Source organism: Mycetomoellerius zeteki, unplaced genomic scaffold (assembly GCF_001594055.1).
Source record: "Mycetomoellerius zeteki isolate Tzet28-1 unplaced genomic scaffold, Tzet1.0 scaffold98, whole genome shotgun sequence".
Taxonomy (NCBI): domain Eukaryota; kingdom Metazoa; phylum Arthropoda; class Insecta; order Hymenoptera; family Formicidae; genus Mycetomoellerius; species Mycetomoellerius zeteki.
In genome coordinates this window covers 1,140,712-1,162,495 of record NW_017258021.1, presented here as the reverse complement: position 1 = coordinate 1,162,495, position 21,784 = coordinate 1,140,712, and the positions used below count along the sequence as shown (strand labels likewise).

Genomic DNA, 21,784 nt, shown 5'->3' with positions numbered 1-21,784 from the left:
ATTATATATATATATATATATATATATATATACACTGATGCGTATTTATAGGTATTTGCTAGAGGTAAATTAAATCCAAGTATATATTTATTTGTATGTGTGTGTATATATTTATTTCACGAATTTTTAATTATAAAATAACTATAGAAATTACGTATATTTATAATGCTCAATAGCATGTCGCTATCCTTTATTAACTACTTCCAGCAATAACACAATTTAGAGAGAGAGAGAGAGAGAGAGAGAGAGAGAGAGAACACGGAAAAAAATTAGATTTTCTTGTAATTAGGTGTTCTCTAAGTGATGTGAAAAGTGATAAAGACGATATGAACGATCAAATAATGAAATATTAGACTACAAGTGAGAATATAAAAATTTGAAAATTTGTTACATGGAAACATAAATAGCTGTAAAATGTAATGTAGCGTATCTAATAACACTAAGTCTGCATTTATCAAAGATATGATAATAATCATTGATTTTAACGTTTGGAAACACGAACTAGAACATGAACTAGAAATAAACTCAATTTTTTAATGATTAAATTAAATTTTCTGATCTCATGTGTTTAATTTATCGTTGCATATATAAAAACACAGAGAAAAAGGAAATATTGGAAAAACATAACTTCATGGAAAATAAATAAATATGTATACCATATATATTAAAAAAATATATATATACACATATATGTAAGTACAACCAAGAAGAGGAGAAAGAGTATTTCAACTTAAATTTCAATTAACTTTAATCGTAATAGAATATTGGAGAGGGGAATGGGGATGTATAAAAAATTTTCTTTATATTTTTAGAATTCATACAAAATTTATTTTTGATCGATCTGTATAGAAATAAAACTTTTTAACTTTATAATTTACCTTTAAATTTTTCCTATTAATGCAAATAATTTACGAATTAATTGCAACAATAATTTTTTATTTTAATCTTTAACATGAATGTTTTGACAAAAATATTATTTATAATCACTTTTGCTATGGAACTTAGAATATATGCGGTATGTTAAAAACACAGAATGGAGTACTTAATATATTATTATAAATTATAGTAAAACACTAAATTAAATAAACAAATATAAAGATATAAATGGGAATTAAGAAATTTACATAAAATTATTTTAAAACGATAAGAATTAAATATATATAAATTGAGAATAAATTTATATATATTTTCTGTTTTCAAATTTTTATTGTATACAATATAAAATATGAATATATGTACATACATATGTATATGCATACATATATGTGTATATGTTATAAATGCCCTGTTAATATATCGATTTATTCCTTAGACTCCTTAGAGCAAAAAAAGTAGTAAATGATTCTGTACATAAAAAATCACAAAATATTTAAATTCGATGAAAATTTTGCGTTTTTTAGAACCTGCAATTTTACAGCATTAGGCCGCTATTTTATTTGTGCGTTTTTGTTATACGACAAATTTTTCAAGCCTGTTAATTGGCTATAGGATAGAGAGATCCGAGGACCTCTCTGTCCTGGACACATTTGTTGTACAACAAAAATGCACAAATTAAACAGCATCCTTTACAAGATGCATTTTTTAAAAATTACTGATAAAATCACATTGGAAAACGATAATTGAAATTGTTCAATAGATGTATTTAAAGTTGTTTATTTTTGTGTCATCATCTATGATGGTATTTATACGAATCTATTAAAAAAACATCAAATTGAAAATTGTTTTGGAATGTCTTGTTGAATATTATGGGCAGAATTGCGTAATAATCGTTCAAAGATGTCCTTGGCGCGACATATACTATTACATCTGAAATGTAAAACCGGTTTGACTACTTTAAGACCATTCTATGTTATTTTTTTCATCTAAATATATCAGTTATCTACCTGCATCCAAGTAGGATGTTATTTGCCTGCGTCCAAAGTAGTGAATGATTCTGTACATAATATGTATAATAATTTTAAAAGTACGTTTATTTTTATGACTATTTGCAAAATAGTATCTAAAACAATTATGTAACTTAATTTTTTTCATGTAGTTTTCAAATTTCAAAATATCAAACGGAATACTGATCGGACAATGAGCTCTTTAGTTGCTTGCATAAAGTCTGAATTAGTAGCTATAGTCAAAGCTGGTACATGGAAAAATGAGCGCATAATTGCTTCGCCTCAACGAAAGGAAATCACACTATTAAATGGGAAGAAGGCGCTCAATTTTTGTGCTAATAATTATCTGGGTCTAGCGGTAAGACAAAAACAATGAATTAATATTAACATTAGCAAACGCGCAAAACGATATTTTTGTAAAATATGTCGAATATAAATGTATTTTTATAAAAATTAGATGACGCGAGATTTCATTAAATGTAGGATAACAAGGACGTTATTAACGCAGCAAAGATTGCACTGGATAAATATGGTGTTGGTTTGAGTTCCGTAAGATTTATATGCGGAACACAGGAGATACATGTTGAATTAGAGAGGAAAATTGCCAAGTTCCATGGCAGGGAGGATACGATACTTTATGCGTCTTGCTTTGACGCAAATGCTGGTATCTTTGAAACTTTATTAACTGTTGATGACGCGGTAATAAGTGATGAGCTAAATCATGCGTCTATTATTGATGGGATACGATTGTGCAAAGCAAAAAAATATAGGTAAATCTTGTTCAGTTAAGATTCGTCAACCAAATTTTTCTGTTACTGTTCGATCTGCTAAGCTATTCTCTTTTCATTCGCAATTTCAAGATATAAACACAGAGACATGATGGATTTGGAGAATAAACTTCAAGAAAGTAAGTCAGCACGTTTTCGTCTTATTGCAACCGATGGAGTATTTTCTATGGACGGTACTGTTGCACCATTATCGAAAATAATCGAGCTTGCAAAAAAATATGACGCTATCACATTCGTAGATGATTGCCATGCCACTGGATTTTTTGGTAAAACCGGCAGGTATCTGCAAAATCTCATATCTGCTTACGATCATTGATATTATTCTTCGATTTAATTTTATTTAATTTCATTGCGATTCAGAGGTACAGAGGAATATTTTGATCATCTGGGAGACATTGACATCATCAACTCTACGTTAGGAAAGGCTCTTGGAGGAGCGGTAGGTGGTTATACGACTAGTAAAAAAGAGATTGTAAGTTTGCTAAGACAAAGAAGTAGACCATATCTGTTCTCGAATTCAATACCTCCATCTGTTGTTGCATCGGCAATTAAGGTAAAGTTGTGTATCATACTTAGGCCCGATTGCACCAACGTTATTTTGACTTTAAGCGAGACTTAAAACTCATCTGTCTCGTTTTAAATCCAAAAAGAGACAGAGACAGAAAGAGTTTTAAGCCTCGCTTAAAATTAAAGTAACGTTGATGCAATCGGGCCTTATATATGTAACTAATCAGCGTTCCTGTAAACAGTGTACATTACCTTAAAACAGGAGAATAAAAAAATATTAAATTTATCGTGCTATTTAAACATTTTTTATTTAAATTAATATAACGTTACTAGTAGGTGATGGATCTTATAACGGACAACACAAAATTTTTGGATCGTTTAGCAGGCAATACTGAGCATTTTAGAAATGCGATGACCATAGCCGGCTTCACTATCAGTGGCGATAATCACCCTATCTGTCCTGTTATGTTAGGTGACGCAAAGTTAGCAACAACATTTGCTGATAAAATGATGGGTATGTATATATTTTCATATAAATTATAAAATCTTTTCACATAAATTATAGAGTCTAAAGCAGGCCAATTTGAGCTTCAGAGCCAAAACGCAAAGCCATCGACGTAGAACAATTCAATGTAAGATTTCATGGACTGTAAAGTGTTGATAAGCATCGCTCAGACGTGTATCAACACTTTATTTCCGAAATCTTACCCGTATTGATTTTTTTACGTCAATAGCTTTGAGCTTTGGCTCCGGAGCGCAATTGGGCAAGCCTGGTCTAAAGGAATAAAACTATCAATGACAAAATATACAACAGCTATCATGTTGTGTTATTAAAGTTTTATAATTTATTCTGTCACATTGTATGAAAATGGTTTTTATAGAAAAAGGAATTTACGTCATTGGATTCAGCTATCCTGTAGTACCAAAAGATAAGGCACGAATACGTGTTCAGATTAGCGCAGCGCATTCGACTGAAGATATAGATCGTGCTGTGAATGCTTTCATACAAATTGGAAAAGAACTTGCGGTAATTTAATAAATATATTTTTGATAACAGAGAGAGCACCGATAAGAGCATTTCGTCGATAACAATAAAGAAATACTGAATGATTGATTTCAATATGCTAAATGATAAATTTTAGTTTCTTCAATATGCATTCTGTTTCATTATATAAATAAATAAATCGTAATGTTAATGCGCTACCGTGTTTAAGCTGATTTGTATTATACAAATTAGATATTGCAAATATATAGTGCATGCGAATGTAACATTGAATTTATTAACACGTGCAATAACAAATATCTTAATCGAGCAGTATATTAAAGGTGTACCTTTTTTTTTATACAAATTTCCAACGCGCGAGGTTGCAAGTTTATAAAACCTTGAATTAGGTGTAAAGTGTTATATTGTTATTAAACATTTATTACATAAATGCTAAGGTTTGTACGGTCTAACGAGATTTTCCGAAAATTCCCTGACCTGTTGAACTCCTCGTACTTCCTTTTCTAATAACGGAAGCTTTGTGACGTGAAAATCCTCGTAAAGATCCATTATCTTAAAAGGAAAAAAACATTTAATTCATCTTTCGAGAATTTTATCTTGTACTTTTTCTGATTTGCACTTTGACAAAATGATAAATATAAAATATACTAAATATAAAATATACTAAGATCTTTACAAAAAACTTCGAAAAAAACAAATTTAAATAATATCACTCATAAATACAACATCAGTTACCTGATCTAGATATTTATCTTGAATTTTATGCCTTGCAAGACACAGCCGACAAGGAGTATCTCCCTCTTTCAAGAATAATAGTTGATTCACTACAATATTATGGGTATCAATACCATATTTTGTTAATTCTTGTACAAGTCGCTCTGTCTCATAAAGCGACAAAAATTCTGCTATGCAAACACATATAAAAGTCGTTTGATCAGGATTTCTGAACTGTTCGTTGACTTGCTGAATGACAGCAAGCATTTCCTCCATTTTATTAGAGAATGTATCCACATTAAAATCCGTTAATCCCAACAATGAACTTATCTATAATAGAAAAATCTTTTTTCAATTTAAATAATTCAGGGATAATATTTGATATACTTGATAAGTATTAATTTTTTTTTTTTTAGATCAAGTAATGAACTAATTCTAACTTGTGTGATAAAGGGACTAATCTTCATTTTTAAACGCATCAATTTTCCCAATCCTTTTTCAATCACTTGTGGAAACGATAGTAGCCTTAATGTGTGCCCAGTAGGTGCAGTATCAAACACCACAACAGAAAAGTTCATTCCTTTTACAAGTCTAGAACCATCATATAAAGATATCAAAATAAAAAAAGAAAATAGGAAATAGAAAATTTCAGATGTATCTGTAATTTTAGTTCACTACAAAGAGAGCTTATCATTATATTAGTGTTTCATAAAAATAAGAAATATAAAAGAATTGTAAATTTACTTCATAACTTCTGCATAACTCATTGCCTCATCTATACCAGGGAATGCACTGACAATTTCATGCATAACATTTTTACTTAATTTCATCGCTTCTCCTCCTGAAACTATACGTGATATGTCTAATGTATTTAATATAATAAATATTATATAACTATAATATCTTGAATGTATAACATAATAGAAAATATTTTTAAAACTTTGCACATAATATTACTTCTTTTACTTCAACTTCATAGCAATTATTGCAATAGTTATTACTATATATAATTTTATTTATGTATTAATTTTAATTATACATTTTGTTATAATATTTGATAAATTATGTTTTTATTATTGATAATTCCTAACAAAACTGTTTATCCAAAATGATTTATAGATGTTGGATCGAAGTAAAAGTGTTTCGAAGACAAACCTGTTTCACTGTCAAAATATTCCTCTGGTAATTCTGTAATGCCAACATTAGGGTCGATCTCCATTGCAAATAAATTATCAAAACTCTTCACCTTAGTAGGTACTTTGCTAAATTTCTGATCAAATGCATCAGAGATATTATGCGCTGGATCTGTGGATATAATAAGTACACTTTCCCTAACTTTGGACAGCTGTACTGCCAGGGAACAACTGCAAAACAAAGATTTAGATTAGTCTAACTTTTTTATTTAAAGAGCAGCAGATATATATGTGGGATATATAGTATAAAAACATTGCTTTATTATAAAAAAAAGTCCATAAAAAAGTAGTATCAAATTCAAAGATATTTTTCATAATTTTATTAAAAAAGAAAGAGGTTTAGAATATTTTGTTATATCAAAATAATTATTTGATAATAATATATATAAAATTATTTATATAATATGTGATATATACTGTAAATGTGGGTGATTTGGGACAAATGTAGGTGACTTGAGATAGCATGTATTTTTATTAAATTCAATCATGGAATCTATCCATGAGTCTCTAAAGGAAGTTAAGTTAAGTTTAAGTTTTAAACTTCCTTTAGAGACTCATCGATGGATTCCATGATTGAATTTAACAAAAATACATGCTGTCCCAAGTCACCCACATTTACGGTATTATATACATATATTATGTAATATATATATGATTCATATATATTATATAATTGTACATCTAAATATGTATACAATTATATACAATTATATAATTATATATATATCTATATATAATAAATTTATTAAGTGCAATGACACGACAGAAAATAAAGAAAAATTAATGGACGCAATTGCACACAGAAGGCGAGGTTGCAGCTGATATGCTGATCCGATGAGAAATAATCCTCAAACAGGATTTTTTATTGATTGTCATCACCGAGACATGACTAACACGACATTTCCAGGTTATGTATACCTGCAGGTTGTCTTCCCGACTCCGCCTTTGCCACCCACGAATATCCATCGTAAAGAATGTTGCTCGATCACGTTTCTGATGGAAGGTTCGTACTCCTCCATCACTTCCTTCTCGGCAGTATTCATGTGTCAATGATGATAATGCGTAACACTAGGGGAAATTTAATACATAACTCTTAATAATTGTCGTGTAGCATGTATATACACAGGGGAAAATGTGAAAGTGAAAAGCACAATCTTATACTAATAAAGCTCGCGCACAACGTGGACGTCGCGTCATTAAATTGCCAAGATGTGTTCATCACAGTTACACCTTCTGCACTTCGTATATTTCTTGTTTTTTCTTTTTTTTTTCTCTCTCTCTCTCACTCTCTCTCTCTCTCCTTTTAAAATGTATGAGCGTGTATGTTATACCAATTTAAAAAAATGTAGCGAAAAAAATCCAGTTTTTCGAAATTGTATTTATGACTTCTACTCCGATTCTCTTAAAACATGATTAATATAACTTATTATTATTCAATAATATTAATTAACAATGTTATTAATTATATATTAATTATTATAAAACATAAATAGAATCGTTAATTTGGTAATTATTATTGTTGCCTAACATATGAAAAAAATTAGATTATAGGAATAACGAATTATATATAATTAAAAGTTTTGTTATTCATAATTTCGCTGATTGATTTAATCGCTGCAGATTAAATTAAGTTAATTGAAGTGTGATCGAAGTCGCCAATGTTCACTATCCCAAGTAGCACACAGCACTTACAAAGCGTTAACAAAGCGCTAAAAAAAGCGCATATAATTGCATTTTTAACACTTTGCAAGCTCTGCTGTGCTACTTGGGCTTTCACTATTATATAGATTAACTTTAATAAATTAAACCGAAATAAAAGTTAATAAACATTTGTAGAAACATCCAAGATGATAATTAATCCTTTCAGATCTGATTTTATTGGAAACATGTTAAAAATTTTTTTTAATTCAATTTAAGGACACTTTATTATAATTCGTACTAAACAATTAATTTTTCCAAAATTTTCCAGATATTTAATTACTTTTTTATGTTTCATTGTCTGAATTTTCACCTTCTAGAAGTTTCGTTTACACTTTTGTCATTCTGCCTTGACATTCGACTTACGCTCAGATTTTTGTTTTCGTAGGGTCTCCATTAGTCATTTCATTAATTGGATAAGATTTTAATTGGATCATTTAAAAATACATTCAAGATAATAATTTCAGTACAAAATCGAACTACGAATACTTAAAATATTTATTTTACGAACAGTTTAAAAAGTGTTCCATCAACATTCTAATCGTTCTTTCCTTAGATATCTCGATATTCGATATATCAAACGCAGAAAAAAATATCGAACGGTCGACAATATCGAGTATCGAGAACTAGACCGCGCGATTATCAGCGATCGTACGGCGGGATCGATTCCTGCACTTATCTGTCTGTAGTGTCTGTACTGTATCGCGATGGATGAATGGATCCGTAGCGGCAACGGCTACGACTTGAAGATGTGATGCGCGTAGAGATCGGGTTCTGCTGAATGTGAAAACGAAGAGAACGCTGTTATTCACGTCGTGATTTTCGTTGGAGCTAACGCGACGTGCGCAATTGGAAGGCATGCCGCAGTTTTACAAGATCGAGATTAACAGGACGGAATGGGAGGTACCGGAGCGGTATCAGTTGCTCACTCCCGTGGGCTCGGGCGCCTACGGTCAAGTCTGGTAAGCGACAACATCGTCAGCAGAGAACGACGTTGGCACAATCGTCACCTGACGTTACGTGCGCGCGCGCGCGCGCGCGCGAAGAAGAAGAAGACAACCTTGGCGATATACGTATTTGACAGAGATTGCCAAGAGACTTTTGACTAAAGCCCAATTCCACCAATGTAAGATTAACTTTAATCTCGGTTTAATTCTTACTGTTTATCTTTTTCTAATTCTAAGAAAATCGAGATTAAAGTTACTTTAGATTAGAGTTAATCTTACATTGGTGGAATTAGGCTTAAGTCTCAAGAGTCTCTTGGCAATCTCTGTCAAATACGTTTATCACCGACTCTTACTGTTTATCTTTTTCTAATTCTTAGAATTATAGAATTGGAAAGAGATGAGAAACAAGTTGAACCTCGGTTATGAGTTAACAGTGAGCTGTGAAACTGGGCCTAAGTCGCAACAAAATTCTGTGATCTTGTCAATCTTTTCCTTTAAACTTATCTTTTGTCGCAATGCGTATATTTCTGATACATTTAATTTAATTATTCTGACAAGGGAACATTCTAGATTATAAAAGTGATATAAAAAACTAATATTATCAGTCAAAAGACGTTTAAAATTCTAAATGGTCAAATCTTAGGAATTCTATGGATTCTGTATCTGACTTAGGTCCGATTGCACCAATGTTACTTTGACTTTAAGCAAGACTTAAAACTTTCTCTGTCTCTTTTTTACTTTAAAACAAGACAGAGAGAGTTTTAAGTCTTGCTCAGTCAAAGTAATGTTGGTGCAATCGGGCCTTAGGCTGAAATATGTTTGGCCATATTTTAACTCAGACACAAAAAACATCTCGAAAACAATGCATTTTTTAGATACTTCAAAAAGATATTTCAAATAAAAGTTGTAAGCTTTGAAAAAGGCCTTGAGCTAATTAGATTTTGGAGCCAGGGCTCACTTTATACCTGAAAACAGTCAACTTGAATTTTATTATAAGTAGTTCATCTAATAGTCATCTTCAAACTCTATAATTTTTATTTGAAACATTTTTTTTCAATGCATTGTTTTCGAGATATTGTGTATTTAAGTTAAAATGATCAAATATGTTTCGGCCCAAGTTAAGGACAAAATTCATAGGATCTCGATATTTAACTGTCCAGAATATCTATTTCAAACATGATTTTTCGACTAGAAAGTAAGTTTTTTGTTGTGCAATTTAGAACATTCTTTTGTGAGATGTTTAGTTTGATTATATGTATATTTTTGTAATTTATACCTAATTCAGATATCACTTTTATTATAGAATTTTATTATAAAAATGTTCCTTTGGAGTTCTTGTTTGTTCATTTTCACTAATGAAGATTAACTTTAATCTTGATACAATTAATACCTTTTCAATTTTTTCTAGTTCTAATACCTGTATTACACTAGCGATTGCAGATTACGTTTGTATTTGCGTTTGCGTCTTTTGACTAATCAAAAAGAAGCTGCTAGCTAATAGTTCCTTTCTTTCTTCAATCACTAGTGCGATAAGATCTGGTACTCATCAATATCAGATTAACTCTGATTTCAATTTAATTTACTCTAATCTTTTTCTAATTATAAGAACTAAAAAGATAAACATTATTAAATTAAACCGCGATTAAAGTTAATCTTAACGGTCTAGTTAAGTTGATAGAAACGGCTCGTTTCTATCAATGTAGTTTGATTTTAATCTCGATTCAACTAACTCTTCAGTTTTTTCTAATTCTAAGAATTAGAAAAAAATGAAGAGTAAATTGAACCGAGATTAAAGTTATTATATTGATAGAAACGAGCATAATTCTAAGAATTAGAAAAAAATAAAGAGTAAATAAAACCGAGATTAGAGTTAATTCTATATTGGTAGAAAAATATGGATGTAAGTCGCAAAAAAATTCTTCACTCTTGTTGAGTTTGTCCTTTGAATTTGTCTTACATAGCAATGTCTGGTTTCGATAATGAGACATTTTAATTTGATTTAATATTTTTGTAATTTATATCTAATGCTTCAGGTACAAATTTTTTAATTTTAAATTATATAAAATTTATTATAAAAAGCTTTCTTCTTGTGCGCCTCGTGCAGCTTGTTAACTATTGATCAGGAAATCGCGATCGATTAACAGTCAAATGGAAAATTGCTGGAACGAACAACGTTTCATTACTGGGACCTTGACGTTTACCTTTTTGGCGTTAGAGTGGCAAGATCGTCATCGCGTGATTATTCTCTGCCGTAAAGAACGGCTGGAATATAATTATTGCGGGGGTGTTAATTCCGAGAGTTTTATGCACGCGTCCCGCACTTTTATGAAAATAAGTTTAGAACGATGTTTATCAAATCACACGATGTTATTGAGAAATAATGCTAATAATGCGAACAAATCTTATTTGCTATATTAAGATTTAGTTATTTGCTATATTTAGATTTCTGTTTTTTTTTCTTGTTTTCCAATAAATGCAGGTTATTGTAATGCTTCAGATAAAAAAAATGCCAATAAAGAGTATGAGTTGCTAAAAAAAAATAATACATATTTTATTTCAGTTCAGCGGTAGATACAACTACTGGGCAAAAGGTGGCGATCAAAAAGTTAGCCAGACCATTTCAGTCAGCTGTGCACGCAAAACGCACGTACAGGGAACTACGTATGTTAAAACATATGAATCATGAAAATGTGGGTAAACACAATTATCAAGGCATTTTGACTATGGTCCACTTAATACTACAAATGCTTTGAAGCATTCTAAGATATTAGGTCTGTTCTTTTTGGCTGAACTTTTTTCTCTTCAGGAGGAAAGAAGAAAGATGAATTGGTGCAAAAGTTCAGCCAAAAAGAACAGGCCTGATTAGTACAATTTTTTTTTAATTGGTCAAAAAAATTCTTTGAAACATTTATAGATTTAAGTGGATTGTATTTTTGTAGACAGTCCCTGTTTATAGTTAATCTTAAAGAGATGTGTTGTTCTCTTATAGGTAATAGGACTGTTAGATGTATTCCATCCGTCTTCGTCTTTGGAAGATTTTCAACATGTGTAAGTACCATATCTGTTATGTGAAATTAATCTTACTTTATTCATATTTTAATTATATTATTTATTTATACAGATACCTAGTCACACATCTAATGGGCGCCGACTTGAATAACATTGTCAGAACGCAAAAGCTTTCTGATGATCATGTGCAATTTCTTGTCTACCAGATTCTCCGTGGTTTGAAATATATTCATTCTGCAGGAATCATACATAGGGTACGATCATGCATCGCATATATTTATACAAAATGTTAAAAGTATAGAAGCACTTTCTCACCGATTTGATCAATAGGACTTGAAACCATCTAACATAGCGGTTAATGAGGATTGTGAGTTGAAAATATTGGACTTTGGCTTGGCCAGGCCAACAGAGAACGAGATGACCGGCTATGTTGCCACTAGGTGGTATAGAGCGCCTGAAATTATGCTTAATTGGATGCATTACAATCAAACAGGTCAGTAATTATATTAGAGGGAGAAAAAAGAGAATGAGAGGGAGAGAAAAAGATAACGATATATATCTTATTTGCTTTATCTTATATATAATCATATAATGCTGTAATACTATTATTGTACATTTTAGTTGACATTTGGTCAGTTGGATGCATTATGGCAGAACTATTAACCGGAAGAACACTATTTCCTGGGACAGATCGTATCCTTGTTACTATTGACGAATTTTTATTGTATTACTTTAATTCAGTCTTTTTTATCTTCATCTTTTTCTCATAAAGTATGTGATAGATGTATGTTATTGTTTTTAACACAAACTCATTAATTAGTCTTGATAAATATTTCCATTTGTCTCATTTAGTTGCAACGTCCTTTAAATATGCTTTTTGCTAAGGATCTATTGTAACTGATATCCCATAGATGCATTGAACTCTTAAATCTAATATCATTGTATATATTCTGCTTAACATGCTTTTAGAAAGCCATCTGCTTACACTTTGCATCATAGATCTAAAAGTTGTCTGCAGATTCAGCATGAGTAAAATATAAAAATTGTATATATAAAAATATTAATGATATATTTAGAACATGTAGCATATTGCTTTTAAAAATAATAGATATTTTTAACAAAGGGGATATTTAGTGTTTTTAAAGAAAAATATAGTGGAGCCTTAGCAAGAGCAGATATTCATCAACTGAATTTAATTATGGAAATTTTGGGTACTCCACGAGACGAGTTTATGAAAAAAATATCGTCAGAATCGGTAAGTCTTAATTATTTTACCGTAGTTACTTTATCTATTATAGCATGAAGTATGCACGTTTTATACATTTTACATAAAATGTGAATTATGTTTGATCTTTTCTTTTTCTTGTTAACGAGTAAAATAAATAATGAAAATGAATATTACATCTTGGCAAATTCTTGGATTTAACATTGACGTAGTATTTAATACAATGTTCTAATAACAAATAATCTGTACTTTGATAAATTATATTGATAGATAATAATAATTAAAAATAGTGTATATTTACATATAATTATTAAATGAAAAAATTGCAAGTAATGTAGATTTCAAGTTCAAAGTTATAACATAAAGTATGCTTTAACAAATATTAAATGAGAAAATTTCAAGCAACATAGATTTTATAAGTTCAAAGTTGTAATATAATATGCCTTAACAAAAAAAAAGTTTAAATTTTACATAAAATTTGATGTATACAAATATAGCGTATTGATGAAATATACTGTATAAAGTTAAATTTTTCACATTTGATGTCTATTTACAACTCTAATTCACGCTGCTTTATAACAAGTATGCAGCTTGCTTTAAATGCAATTACTTCCAAGTTATGGGAATGGTTTTATGTATTTAGCACATTAATAAAATTTCTTTTTAATTATTATTTAATTAATACTGCTTTTCCAAACATACCTTAACCATAAGCAGACATTGATCACCTAACACGAGTGTTAGTACTCTGTGGTACACCCACAGAAGAAACATTAAGCAAAATTACTAGCCAAGAGGTAAATTTGTTTTTTAAATCTACATATACATTAAATTTTATATTAAAACTTAAAATGTAATCAATAATCATTATGCATACGTAAGAGAAATATAAATGTGTACTTTTTAAAACTAACTTTTGACTCTCAATTTGATATCTTAATATATAATATTTATGTTTATATATATTTTGTTTATAATGCTTCAGGTTATACAATTCATAATTTTACTGTTATCATCAAAATGTTAATTTAAAACTTTTGGAAGATTTATATAAAGATATGAAATATAGAGAAAGTATAATATATAGTGTACATGTGTAGGATATAGTTTAATTTATATAAATGATGTTATGATTTTTCTATCATAATTGAATTATTGTTACAGGCTAGAAATTATATTCAGAGTTTACCACCGTTAAAGAAAAAAAATTTCAAAGAAGTATTTCGTGGGGCTAATCCATTAGGTAAATAAAAAAATGTTTGGTAATTTATATCTATAATTGTCGAACGATGCAAGTAAAATCATATTGAATTTTTGTCTAGCTATTGATTTGCTGGAATTGATGTTGGAATTGGATGCAGAAAAAAGGATTACAGCGGAACAGGCTTTAGCACATCCATATCTTGCACAATATGCGGATCCAACCGATGAACCTGTTTCTCTACCATACGATCAGAGTTTCGAAGATATGGATCTTCCAGTAGAGAAATGGAAAGGTAATGCATTTTACTAATGCCTATTTTAAAACATTATCACATTGAATAATGGATATTGTCACTTATAGAACTTGTGTACCATGAGGTTGTAAACTTCGTCCCACAGCAGCTATCTACATTGTCTTCAACAATTGAAACGACTTCTTAAGAACAACTTCTTAAAAATAGTTCTAACACGTGTAATATAGATTTAAGCACAGTAAGATACAATAATATAGATTAACAATAGATGATCATGAGTGAAAAATATACATTATGTATAATTGTTCTATACGAAAATAATATTGTATATATAATTTATAAATAACGTAGTATATCATTGAGTAGTCAAGCTAATTTCTAGAAAATAGGATATATATTTTTGTTGAAAAGAAAAGTATAAACCCGCTTACGGTTTAATTATGTAACTCTGTTATCAGTTGATTATCAATAATGTGTATTACACAACAATCTTGCTGTGTATACATTTTTTTAGTTATTTTATCAAGTATCTGCAGTTCTCTTAGTCCATGAAAGAGATCATTATGCAATTAATTGATTTTATAAAATATTTGATTATTATCATATATAAATTATGATGAACTTTGCCATATGATACAATCAAAATATATATACATATATATAACATTTAAACTTAAACATATATAATAGTATATTAATTGTAGTACTATTATTTTTTAATTATGCTACTACTAAATCAAAAAGCGATATATTTGTAACTATAAATCCGCCCGCATTTTTCAAACTTTAACAAAACGACCAATTATTCGCTGAAATCTAAGAAAATGAATTCCTATTGCAATAGAGAAAACATAAATTGTAGCAATAAAGTAGAATATGAGGCATTGTTATAAATTAGGAATTGCATACTTGATGAACAACAAAAGATATTTTGTCATGTAAACATAAGGTATAAAATTTACAAAACAAATAGACAATTTATATTTATACTACTAATGTGTGATACGAAAAAAGAAATATGTATGAAAATATATTTGAAATTGTGATGAGATTTAATATTTCATTTCCATATTCTAAACCTGTCATTTATTTTGTCATGATGCACATATACATTGCATCCTTCATCTTTTTCTTCTCTTTCTAAATTTCTATGTATTTGTAATCGATCGGTACAATGAAGAAGCATATTGTAACATTTGTGATATATTTTCTTTGCCAATCACACACGTTTTCTGATAAAAAAATATCAGCTAAATACAAATCAGTGTTTAAACTTGTGTTTAAATCTATTTTTTGATCTTGATAGTATTGATTAAGAAGGTTAAATAACCTAATTGATTTATCATAAAATATTTTTTAATATGCCAAATGCATGGACCGAGGATGATACCGAGAAATTAATAGCACTTTATGGACAATATCAATGTTTGTGGAATCCATTCCATCCCGAGTTCAATAACAAATCGTTGCGTTACGAAGCGTATAAGAAGATAAAAAATTCCATTAATATTCCTGGATTAACAATATGTGATTGTATTAATAGGATTGCGAATGTAAAAAAAGAATATTGTTATGAACTATCAAAAATCGCTGCAGCTATATCTTGCGAAAAATTATACGTTCCAAAAGCGAAATGGTTTAAAAGAATGCATATACTTTTCTTCCCGTACATGTCATTATCTCATAATAATTTTAGAAAGGTATGCAACAAAATAGTATATGAAAAATAATTATACAGATTTCTTTGTTAAATTATACTTGCGTGCTATAAAATACTAGTAATTATAAAATCATATATAAATATTGTGTTGTGAATTTTAAAATTATTATTATAAATTTGTTCATGTTTATAATGCGTCTGTTATTTTTATATTATATTTGTGATATTGCAATTCACACAAATATATTTGCAGCAAGATGACAACCATAAGAAATTTCATGGTAGCAATATTCAAGATAAATTTTTGCATTCATCTTTTGAGAAATCAGAGAACAAACAGATTTGTTCAAATAATACCTGTGGAATGTGTGAACTCCAAGAGATTGAGTTGTGTTTAAAATTGAGGTCTAAAATTGATTTATTATTTATATATTTTGTATATCTCTATGAGACATCACGAAATAAGATTACAATATTTTTCAAGTGCAGAGATACCGTTCATTCTGTTCAGAAATTGCAAGATGCTCTCGTCCCTTCTGCAACTATCCAAACGGTTGATGTAGCGACAGAAACGAGTAATGGTACCGTAGAACAAGAAACGCAAACGGATTTGCTCCATGTTAGAAACAAATACAAGATATTAGTAAAGAGTATAAAATACAGATATTTTCAATAACGTTATAATATTATTGTTAATAGGGGCGAAAATACATCGCAGGCGACAATGAAGGAAAACAGGTTTATGTGTACTAAGTAACAGCGAGTAATTTATAATATTTGATTTTTCAAGAGGAAAGGAGGAAACAATATAAAATCTTTTATAACAGGATCGTTCTACATGCACAAATATTCCTATAGAAGTGTATGGCAGAAAAAAAATTGAAGATAACTTTGATATATTCGGGAAAAGCATAGCGTTTCAATTACGAACTATTGATATTCGTAAGTAAAATTGACTTACTATTGATCATAGTAGGGAATAATTGTCACTGAAATAGCTTGTTTTTAGAGACAGCTATGGAATTGGAAAAGGAAATACAAAATTTGGTAACAAAAGCGCGATTAAAAATTTTAGAATCTAAATTAATGGATCAAAGTAACAATTCAATCTGCTGTTGCGATTGTAATTACTGTCAAGTAATGTGTAAAAATGAAACTTGTAGCTGTGGTCTAACATTAAAGGAATGTTTATTACTTGCTAAAATTAAAGAAAGCAAGGATTATGGTAGATTTTGTTACAAGTAATAGACGAGAATAGAATAAATATCTTGGTAATATTGAAGTACTAATGTGATGGCAATAAATATTTTTAGTTTAAATAATTATTTAAAGTTAGGTTTATGTATAAGTGTAATTATATATTGAGAGGAAATAAATTCTCTAGTTAAACATTAATACACACATATATGATAAACATCAATAAAAATATTAACAAATATAAATAATGTGATCTTTTTTACTGACAATATTTTTATTGTCTAGAAAAAATATACTTTGTAAAGAAAATACTTAAGTAAATAGTTATAAAGTAATTATGTACGTATAAATTGATATTAAACAATAAAAAATTCTCGTTATATCCGTCCCGGAAAAAGATATTTTATAGATAATTATATAAAATTATACAGAATTTAATATCATTTTATACATAATTATATATAATTTTATATGTAAGTTTATATACAATTATATATAAAACATTTTTTCCCTGGCTGATATAAAAAGACATCATGGTTCTATTATGGTTTTTTTACATCTGGTTATATCGAATATGATTGATATAAATAGACATATTCACTTAAGACTTAATAAAGAATCGCAGTTTTCTTCATGTGAGTGTCAAGCGAAATTGTGTAAGTTTTCTATTCGTAAAATATATAAATCTCTTGAGTGTTGCTATTGATGAATTAAATAATATTATGTCTTTAAAATGGAACGAAAATATTACTCTTGTTTTTTTAAATGCATATCAAAAGCACCCATGTCTTTGGAATCCATATTATGTGAAATATTATGATTGTTTAGCCAAAAATGATGCACTCAAGAATATAATTAAAGAACTTAATATACCCGAATTGAATATATCTGATTGTCTAGAACAGATTAAAGTGATAAGAAAAAAGTAAAAATTTAACATATAAGAGAGTAAAACATAAACGATAAAAATTGTTATTTATTTTTGATACGAAAATTTATATCCGATATTTACTCATCCAGATTGAATTAATTTTAAAAGTATTCCTCTTATCTTAGATATGGACAGGAACAAACAAGAGTTATCAAAGGATTTCAATTAGATAAATCATACAAATCTCCTTTTGCTTGGTTTCCTATAATAACTGAAATGTTAACAAAGGTGATTGACGATGAAAGCAAGTTGCAGGTAAAATATATAATATAATTTATATGTATTGTATATATATAATTCGAAAGGGATATATTATTTATATAAAGGAAATTATTTTAAAAGGAGTATACATCAATTTTTTAAAATAATTTATAAATTGGTAGATCAAACATTGAGATATCAATAATAAAAATTTTAATATTTTAATGAATTATTCATATTATTATGGACAGAACAGAATAGGATCAGTGAAAATGATATCTCCTGTAAAAGATTGCATTATGACATCATATGACAACAACAGCAGATATAAAAATGTATCTAATTTTCTTTGTATGCAAGATTATAAGATGAAATCAAGAAAAAACAGTAAATTTATAAAATCTGGTAAAAATGTACTTAAGAAATAATCATTTCTGTTTTAATTTGCTGATATAAAATGTTGAATTTATTTATAACTCATTCAAACACTATGTGCCAGGGAATTTTGATATATTAGAACACGAAAGCAAAGGGCAGAGTGATGCACAATTGCTGCAATGTCCATCCTGTGGTTGGGAAGATGTAAATCCTAACAAATTGGATATAAAAACTGTGAAAAAAGCTTACGAAAAAATAAAATCATTAAATATCACAATTCCTTGTCCAGAATATTCCAATTTAGCTAATAAACTTTACGAAGGATACAAAGCACATCGAATAACAGACAATACGTATCAAGGAAAATACGAGAACATAATTCCATGTCCAACCTTTTCTAGTGAATTACCAAGTTATACAGGCTATTCTGCAGACGTATCGAAAACTAATTATATGTACTATCCACAAAGCACTTGCAATTACATAAATCAACAGACGATACCAGCATCTGTTGCATCCAAACCAAAATTTTGTACAAGAAAAACACAATTGTGTGTGAAAAACAAAAGCGAACAATTATTTCCGGAAAGACGAACGAAGCAAGTAGGGACCATTGTTGAGCAACGCAATAAGGGAATACAAAATACAGTTTGCGTGTCGAAAGCAAAGGCAGATATTGTACAAAAATGCTGTAGAGAAATCCAAAGTAAACCTTTAACATCTCAGGAAGTAGCAATAAATACTGTGGAACAATGTGATAAGGAGATTCAGAACACTATTTGTGCAAGTCCAAATAATTGTCAAGTTTTTCAAATATATTCTTCGACACAAGAAGTAAAGCCAATTAATGTAAATACTGTGAAATATCCTACAAACGATATGCGAAATACGATTGGTATAAAATTAAAGACCGTAGAAGGTTCTATGCCGAATTTTATACCGATAACTACCGATGGAAATTATTTGCCATTGATACAAAGAGATTTGAAGGAATTCACAACTAATAAATGTCAGAAAGATACTGGTGATCATGATCAGAAAGGTTTTTAAATCTCATGATATTAAGAAATAGAAGTAACGCGCGTTAATTGTTACCGTTACTTTTTTGGTAATGGTGTTTTTTTTTTGTAACTGTAATAGTAACGTAGTTAAATTTAATTTTCCATTCCTTGCAAGATACACATATATAATGTAATATAATATACATTCTTAATTAAATTATTTTATATTAAACTTTATATCTGATAAAATTTAACTACTGTTGGTTTACAAACAGATAATGTGATTTGGTCAACATAATTATAAAAAAAATATTTACGAGAATGTCATAAACGGCGTTGTCAATTTACTTTCTTTTCTTTTAGAAGCGGAAAAAGCTTATTTTGCATTAGATAACAAGAAACTCGTTGAAAATGAAGTTTGCACTAAAGAAACCTGCTCCTGTCTTCTCTCTCACAACATAATGGAGATTATCAAACACAATTCTGCAGTAACACAAGCTTTACTTCAATGCTTGGAAAAAGTAATGCAAGAAAGAACAAACATTTATTCTGTTACGTCGCACTTATCAAAGATAGATGTAAACTCTAATTGTAAGTAGTGATTATTTCTTACAACGACGTATAGATTTATTTTATATACATAAATGAATTTTGTGTATTGTAACATATTTTCTTATATAGCTTCCGAGGTGACTGTTTGTGAACAAATTCTATGCAAATTTCTAAATGAGAATATACATTCTGGCACTAACTCTGCTGCTGAACTAGAAAGCTTAAGTTGTTTATCGTGTTTGGAAAAAACGGAGAAAGATAACACCATAGCAATGTTTATTGAAACTTTTTTAGAGCTAATGAAGCATGTCTTTGTAACGAGTAACAAGAATGGTTGGTATTTTCGAATATTTTATAAATAGTAAATGTATATTAAAGCTTTTCATCGTGATTTTTTTCAGTACAAAAAGACTGTGTAAGGAAAGAAGATGCGATCAATACATTTATCGTTTTAAGTAAAATAAAAGAATGTGCAGATGAAATTTTAAAGATATATACGCTTGTAGATTGGTCAAAGAAACAGATATTAAATAAATTTTATTGTAGATCCAAATCGGAAGGTACATGCCCTTCAAAGAAAAACTCTGCTTTGAATTCGATTCAAACTCAAGATACAAAAGAGGATATCGATCAATTTATATCCTCTTATGCGAACTTGAAAGACGTAGAAGTACTATATGAACCCTCCACATCGAAAATTAGAGATTACAGTCTTTCGGAAAATGATACTACATATGTAGAAACAACGATAGATGAACCGTTTGTCAAGGATAAAAATGTTACTGCACGTACAGAAAAACATGATATCGGTTTAAATATATCATTGCCGCAGATATTGCTTCGTGATTCGGAAACTCAGTATACTCTGAAGCAATTGCAAGATACAGGCATTGTAACCGATCCCAGTTTTGAGGAAAAAATAAGTGTGGCCACTCAAAATCGTGAGCCTATTTTAATTCGTGTAATCAAATCTAATAATAGCGGAGGTGTTCTAAAATTGGACAAGGAGACATGTGTCCGTGATGCCTGTGTTCTGTGGAACGTCGATAAGTACTCGAAAAACATGTATCAGAAGTATTCAGTTAGAAAATATTACGATGAACTATTACATCCTGGCATTTCTCATGTACGCGAGAAAGAAGTGAATTGTGTAGATTACCGTACATCTTTGTTACATACGGTACCAAATCTCTCGAATGGGATTTATAGATACTACAAAGGATGCAGAAGTTCATTGCCATGTAATCATGATTGGATCAAAGCAAATATTACAAATCTTGGAATATCATCGACTCAACGTGTTTCCAAAATCCCATTATATGCGAGATCACATAAATATACACAGAGAAGAACTGATTTGTATAGAATGTCACGATCGTACGTATAAGCAGTATTTTTACATGAATGTAACATGATTAACAAACGTGAAATAAATCATAC

The 21,784-nt window shown here is 29.2% G+C and overlaps 5 protein-coding genes across 9 annotated transcripts; 4 read left to right on the top strand and 1 right to left on the bottom strand.

Annotated features, from left to right (window-relative positions):
* The first annotated feature begins 1,599 nt into the window (after window positions 1-1,599).
* On the top strand, window positions 1,600-4,338 carry Gcat (Glycine C-acetyltransferase). The gene is made up of 7 exons (XM_018461027.1): window positions 1,600-1,963; window positions 2,036-2,241; window positions 2,367-2,653; window positions 2,744-2,950; window positions 3,032-3,224; window positions 3,515-3,692; window positions 4,060-4,338. Exons 1-7 carry the CDS (start codon window positions 1,945-1,947, stop codon window positions 4,212-4,214), a joined length of 1,245 nt encoding a protein of 414 aa, XP_018316529.1. The 5' UTR covers window positions 1,600-1,944; the 3' UTR covers window positions 4,215-4,338.
* Window positions 4,339-4,416: 78 nt separating this feature from the next.
* On the bottom strand, window positions 4,417-7,325 carry LOC108730995 (ATPase ASNA1 homolog). The gene is made up of 6 exons (XM_018461029.1): window positions 7,007-7,325; window positions 6,051-6,259; window positions 5,640-5,742; window positions 5,336-5,486; window positions 4,917-5,225; window positions 4,417-4,733 (listed from the first exon to the last, which is right to left on the bottom strand). Exons 1-6 carry the CDS (start codon window positions 7,129-7,131, stop codon window positions 4,614-4,616), a joined length of 1,017 nt encoding a protein of 338 aa, XP_018316531.1. The 5' UTR covers window positions 7,132-7,325; the 3' UTR covers window positions 4,417-4,613.
* Window positions 7,326-8,481: 1,156 nt separating this feature from the next.
* LOC108730851 (mitogen-activated protein kinase 14B) lies at window positions 8,482-14,690 on the top strand. 4 transcript variants are annotated; one of them, XM_018460775.1, is made up of 10 exons: window positions 8,482-8,748; window positions 11,294-11,423; window positions 11,723-11,781; window positions 11,855-11,996; window positions 12,073-12,235; window positions 12,364-12,435; window positions 13,685-13,764; window positions 14,132-14,210; window positions 14,290-14,463; window positions 14,532-14,690. In XM_018460775.1, exons 1-10 carry the CDS (start codon window positions 8,645-8,647, stop codon window positions 14,609-14,611), a joined length of 1,083 nt encoding a protein of 360 aa, XP_018316277.1. In that variant the 5' UTR covers window positions 8,482-8,644; the 3' UTR covers window positions 14,612-14,690. The 4 variants fall into 4 exon arrangements, with proteins under 4 accessions (XP_018316277.1, XP_018316276.1, XP_018316279.1 ...); XM_018460774.1 differs by lacking the exon at window positions 13,685-13,764 and adding an exon at window positions 12,918-12,997; XM_018460777.1 differs by lacking the exons at window positions 8,482-8,748; window positions 13,685-13,764 and adding exons at window positions 8,776-8,912; window positions 12,918-12,997.
* Window positions 14,691-15,654: 964 nt separating this feature from the next.
* Window positions 15,655-17,347, top strand: LOC108730900 (uncharacterized). 2 transcript variants are annotated; one of them, XM_018460851.1, is made up of 6 exons: window positions 15,655-16,124; window positions 16,338-16,489; window positions 16,574-16,703; window positions 16,784-16,822; window positions 16,912-17,026; window positions 17,094-17,347. In XM_018460851.1, exons 1-6 carry the CDS (start codon window positions 15,786-15,788, stop codon window positions 17,327-17,329), a joined length of 1,011 nt encoding a protein of 336 aa, XP_018316353.1. In that variant the 5' UTR covers window positions 15,655-15,785; the 3' UTR covers window positions 17,330-17,347. The 2 variants fall into 2 exon arrangements, with proteins under 2 accessions (XP_018316353.1, XP_018316354.1); XM_018460852.1 differs by having other exon boundaries at window positions 17,083-17,145.
* Window positions 17,348-17,958: 611 nt separating this feature from the next.
* On the top strand, window positions 17,959-21,731 carry LOC108730833 (uncharacterized). Its single transcript, XM_018460760.1, has 8 exons — window positions 17,959-18,206; window positions 18,338-18,467; window positions 18,665-18,800; window positions 18,913-19,404; window positions 19,516-19,833; window positions 20,156-20,383; window positions 20,474-20,677; window positions 20,851-21,731. Exons 1-8 carry the CDS (start codon window positions 18,004-18,006, stop codon window positions 21,729-21,731), a joined length of 2,592 nt encoding a protein of 863 aa, XP_018316262.1. The 5' UTR covers window positions 17,959-18,003.
* The last annotated feature ends 53 nt before the right edge of the window (window positions 21,732-21,784 follow it).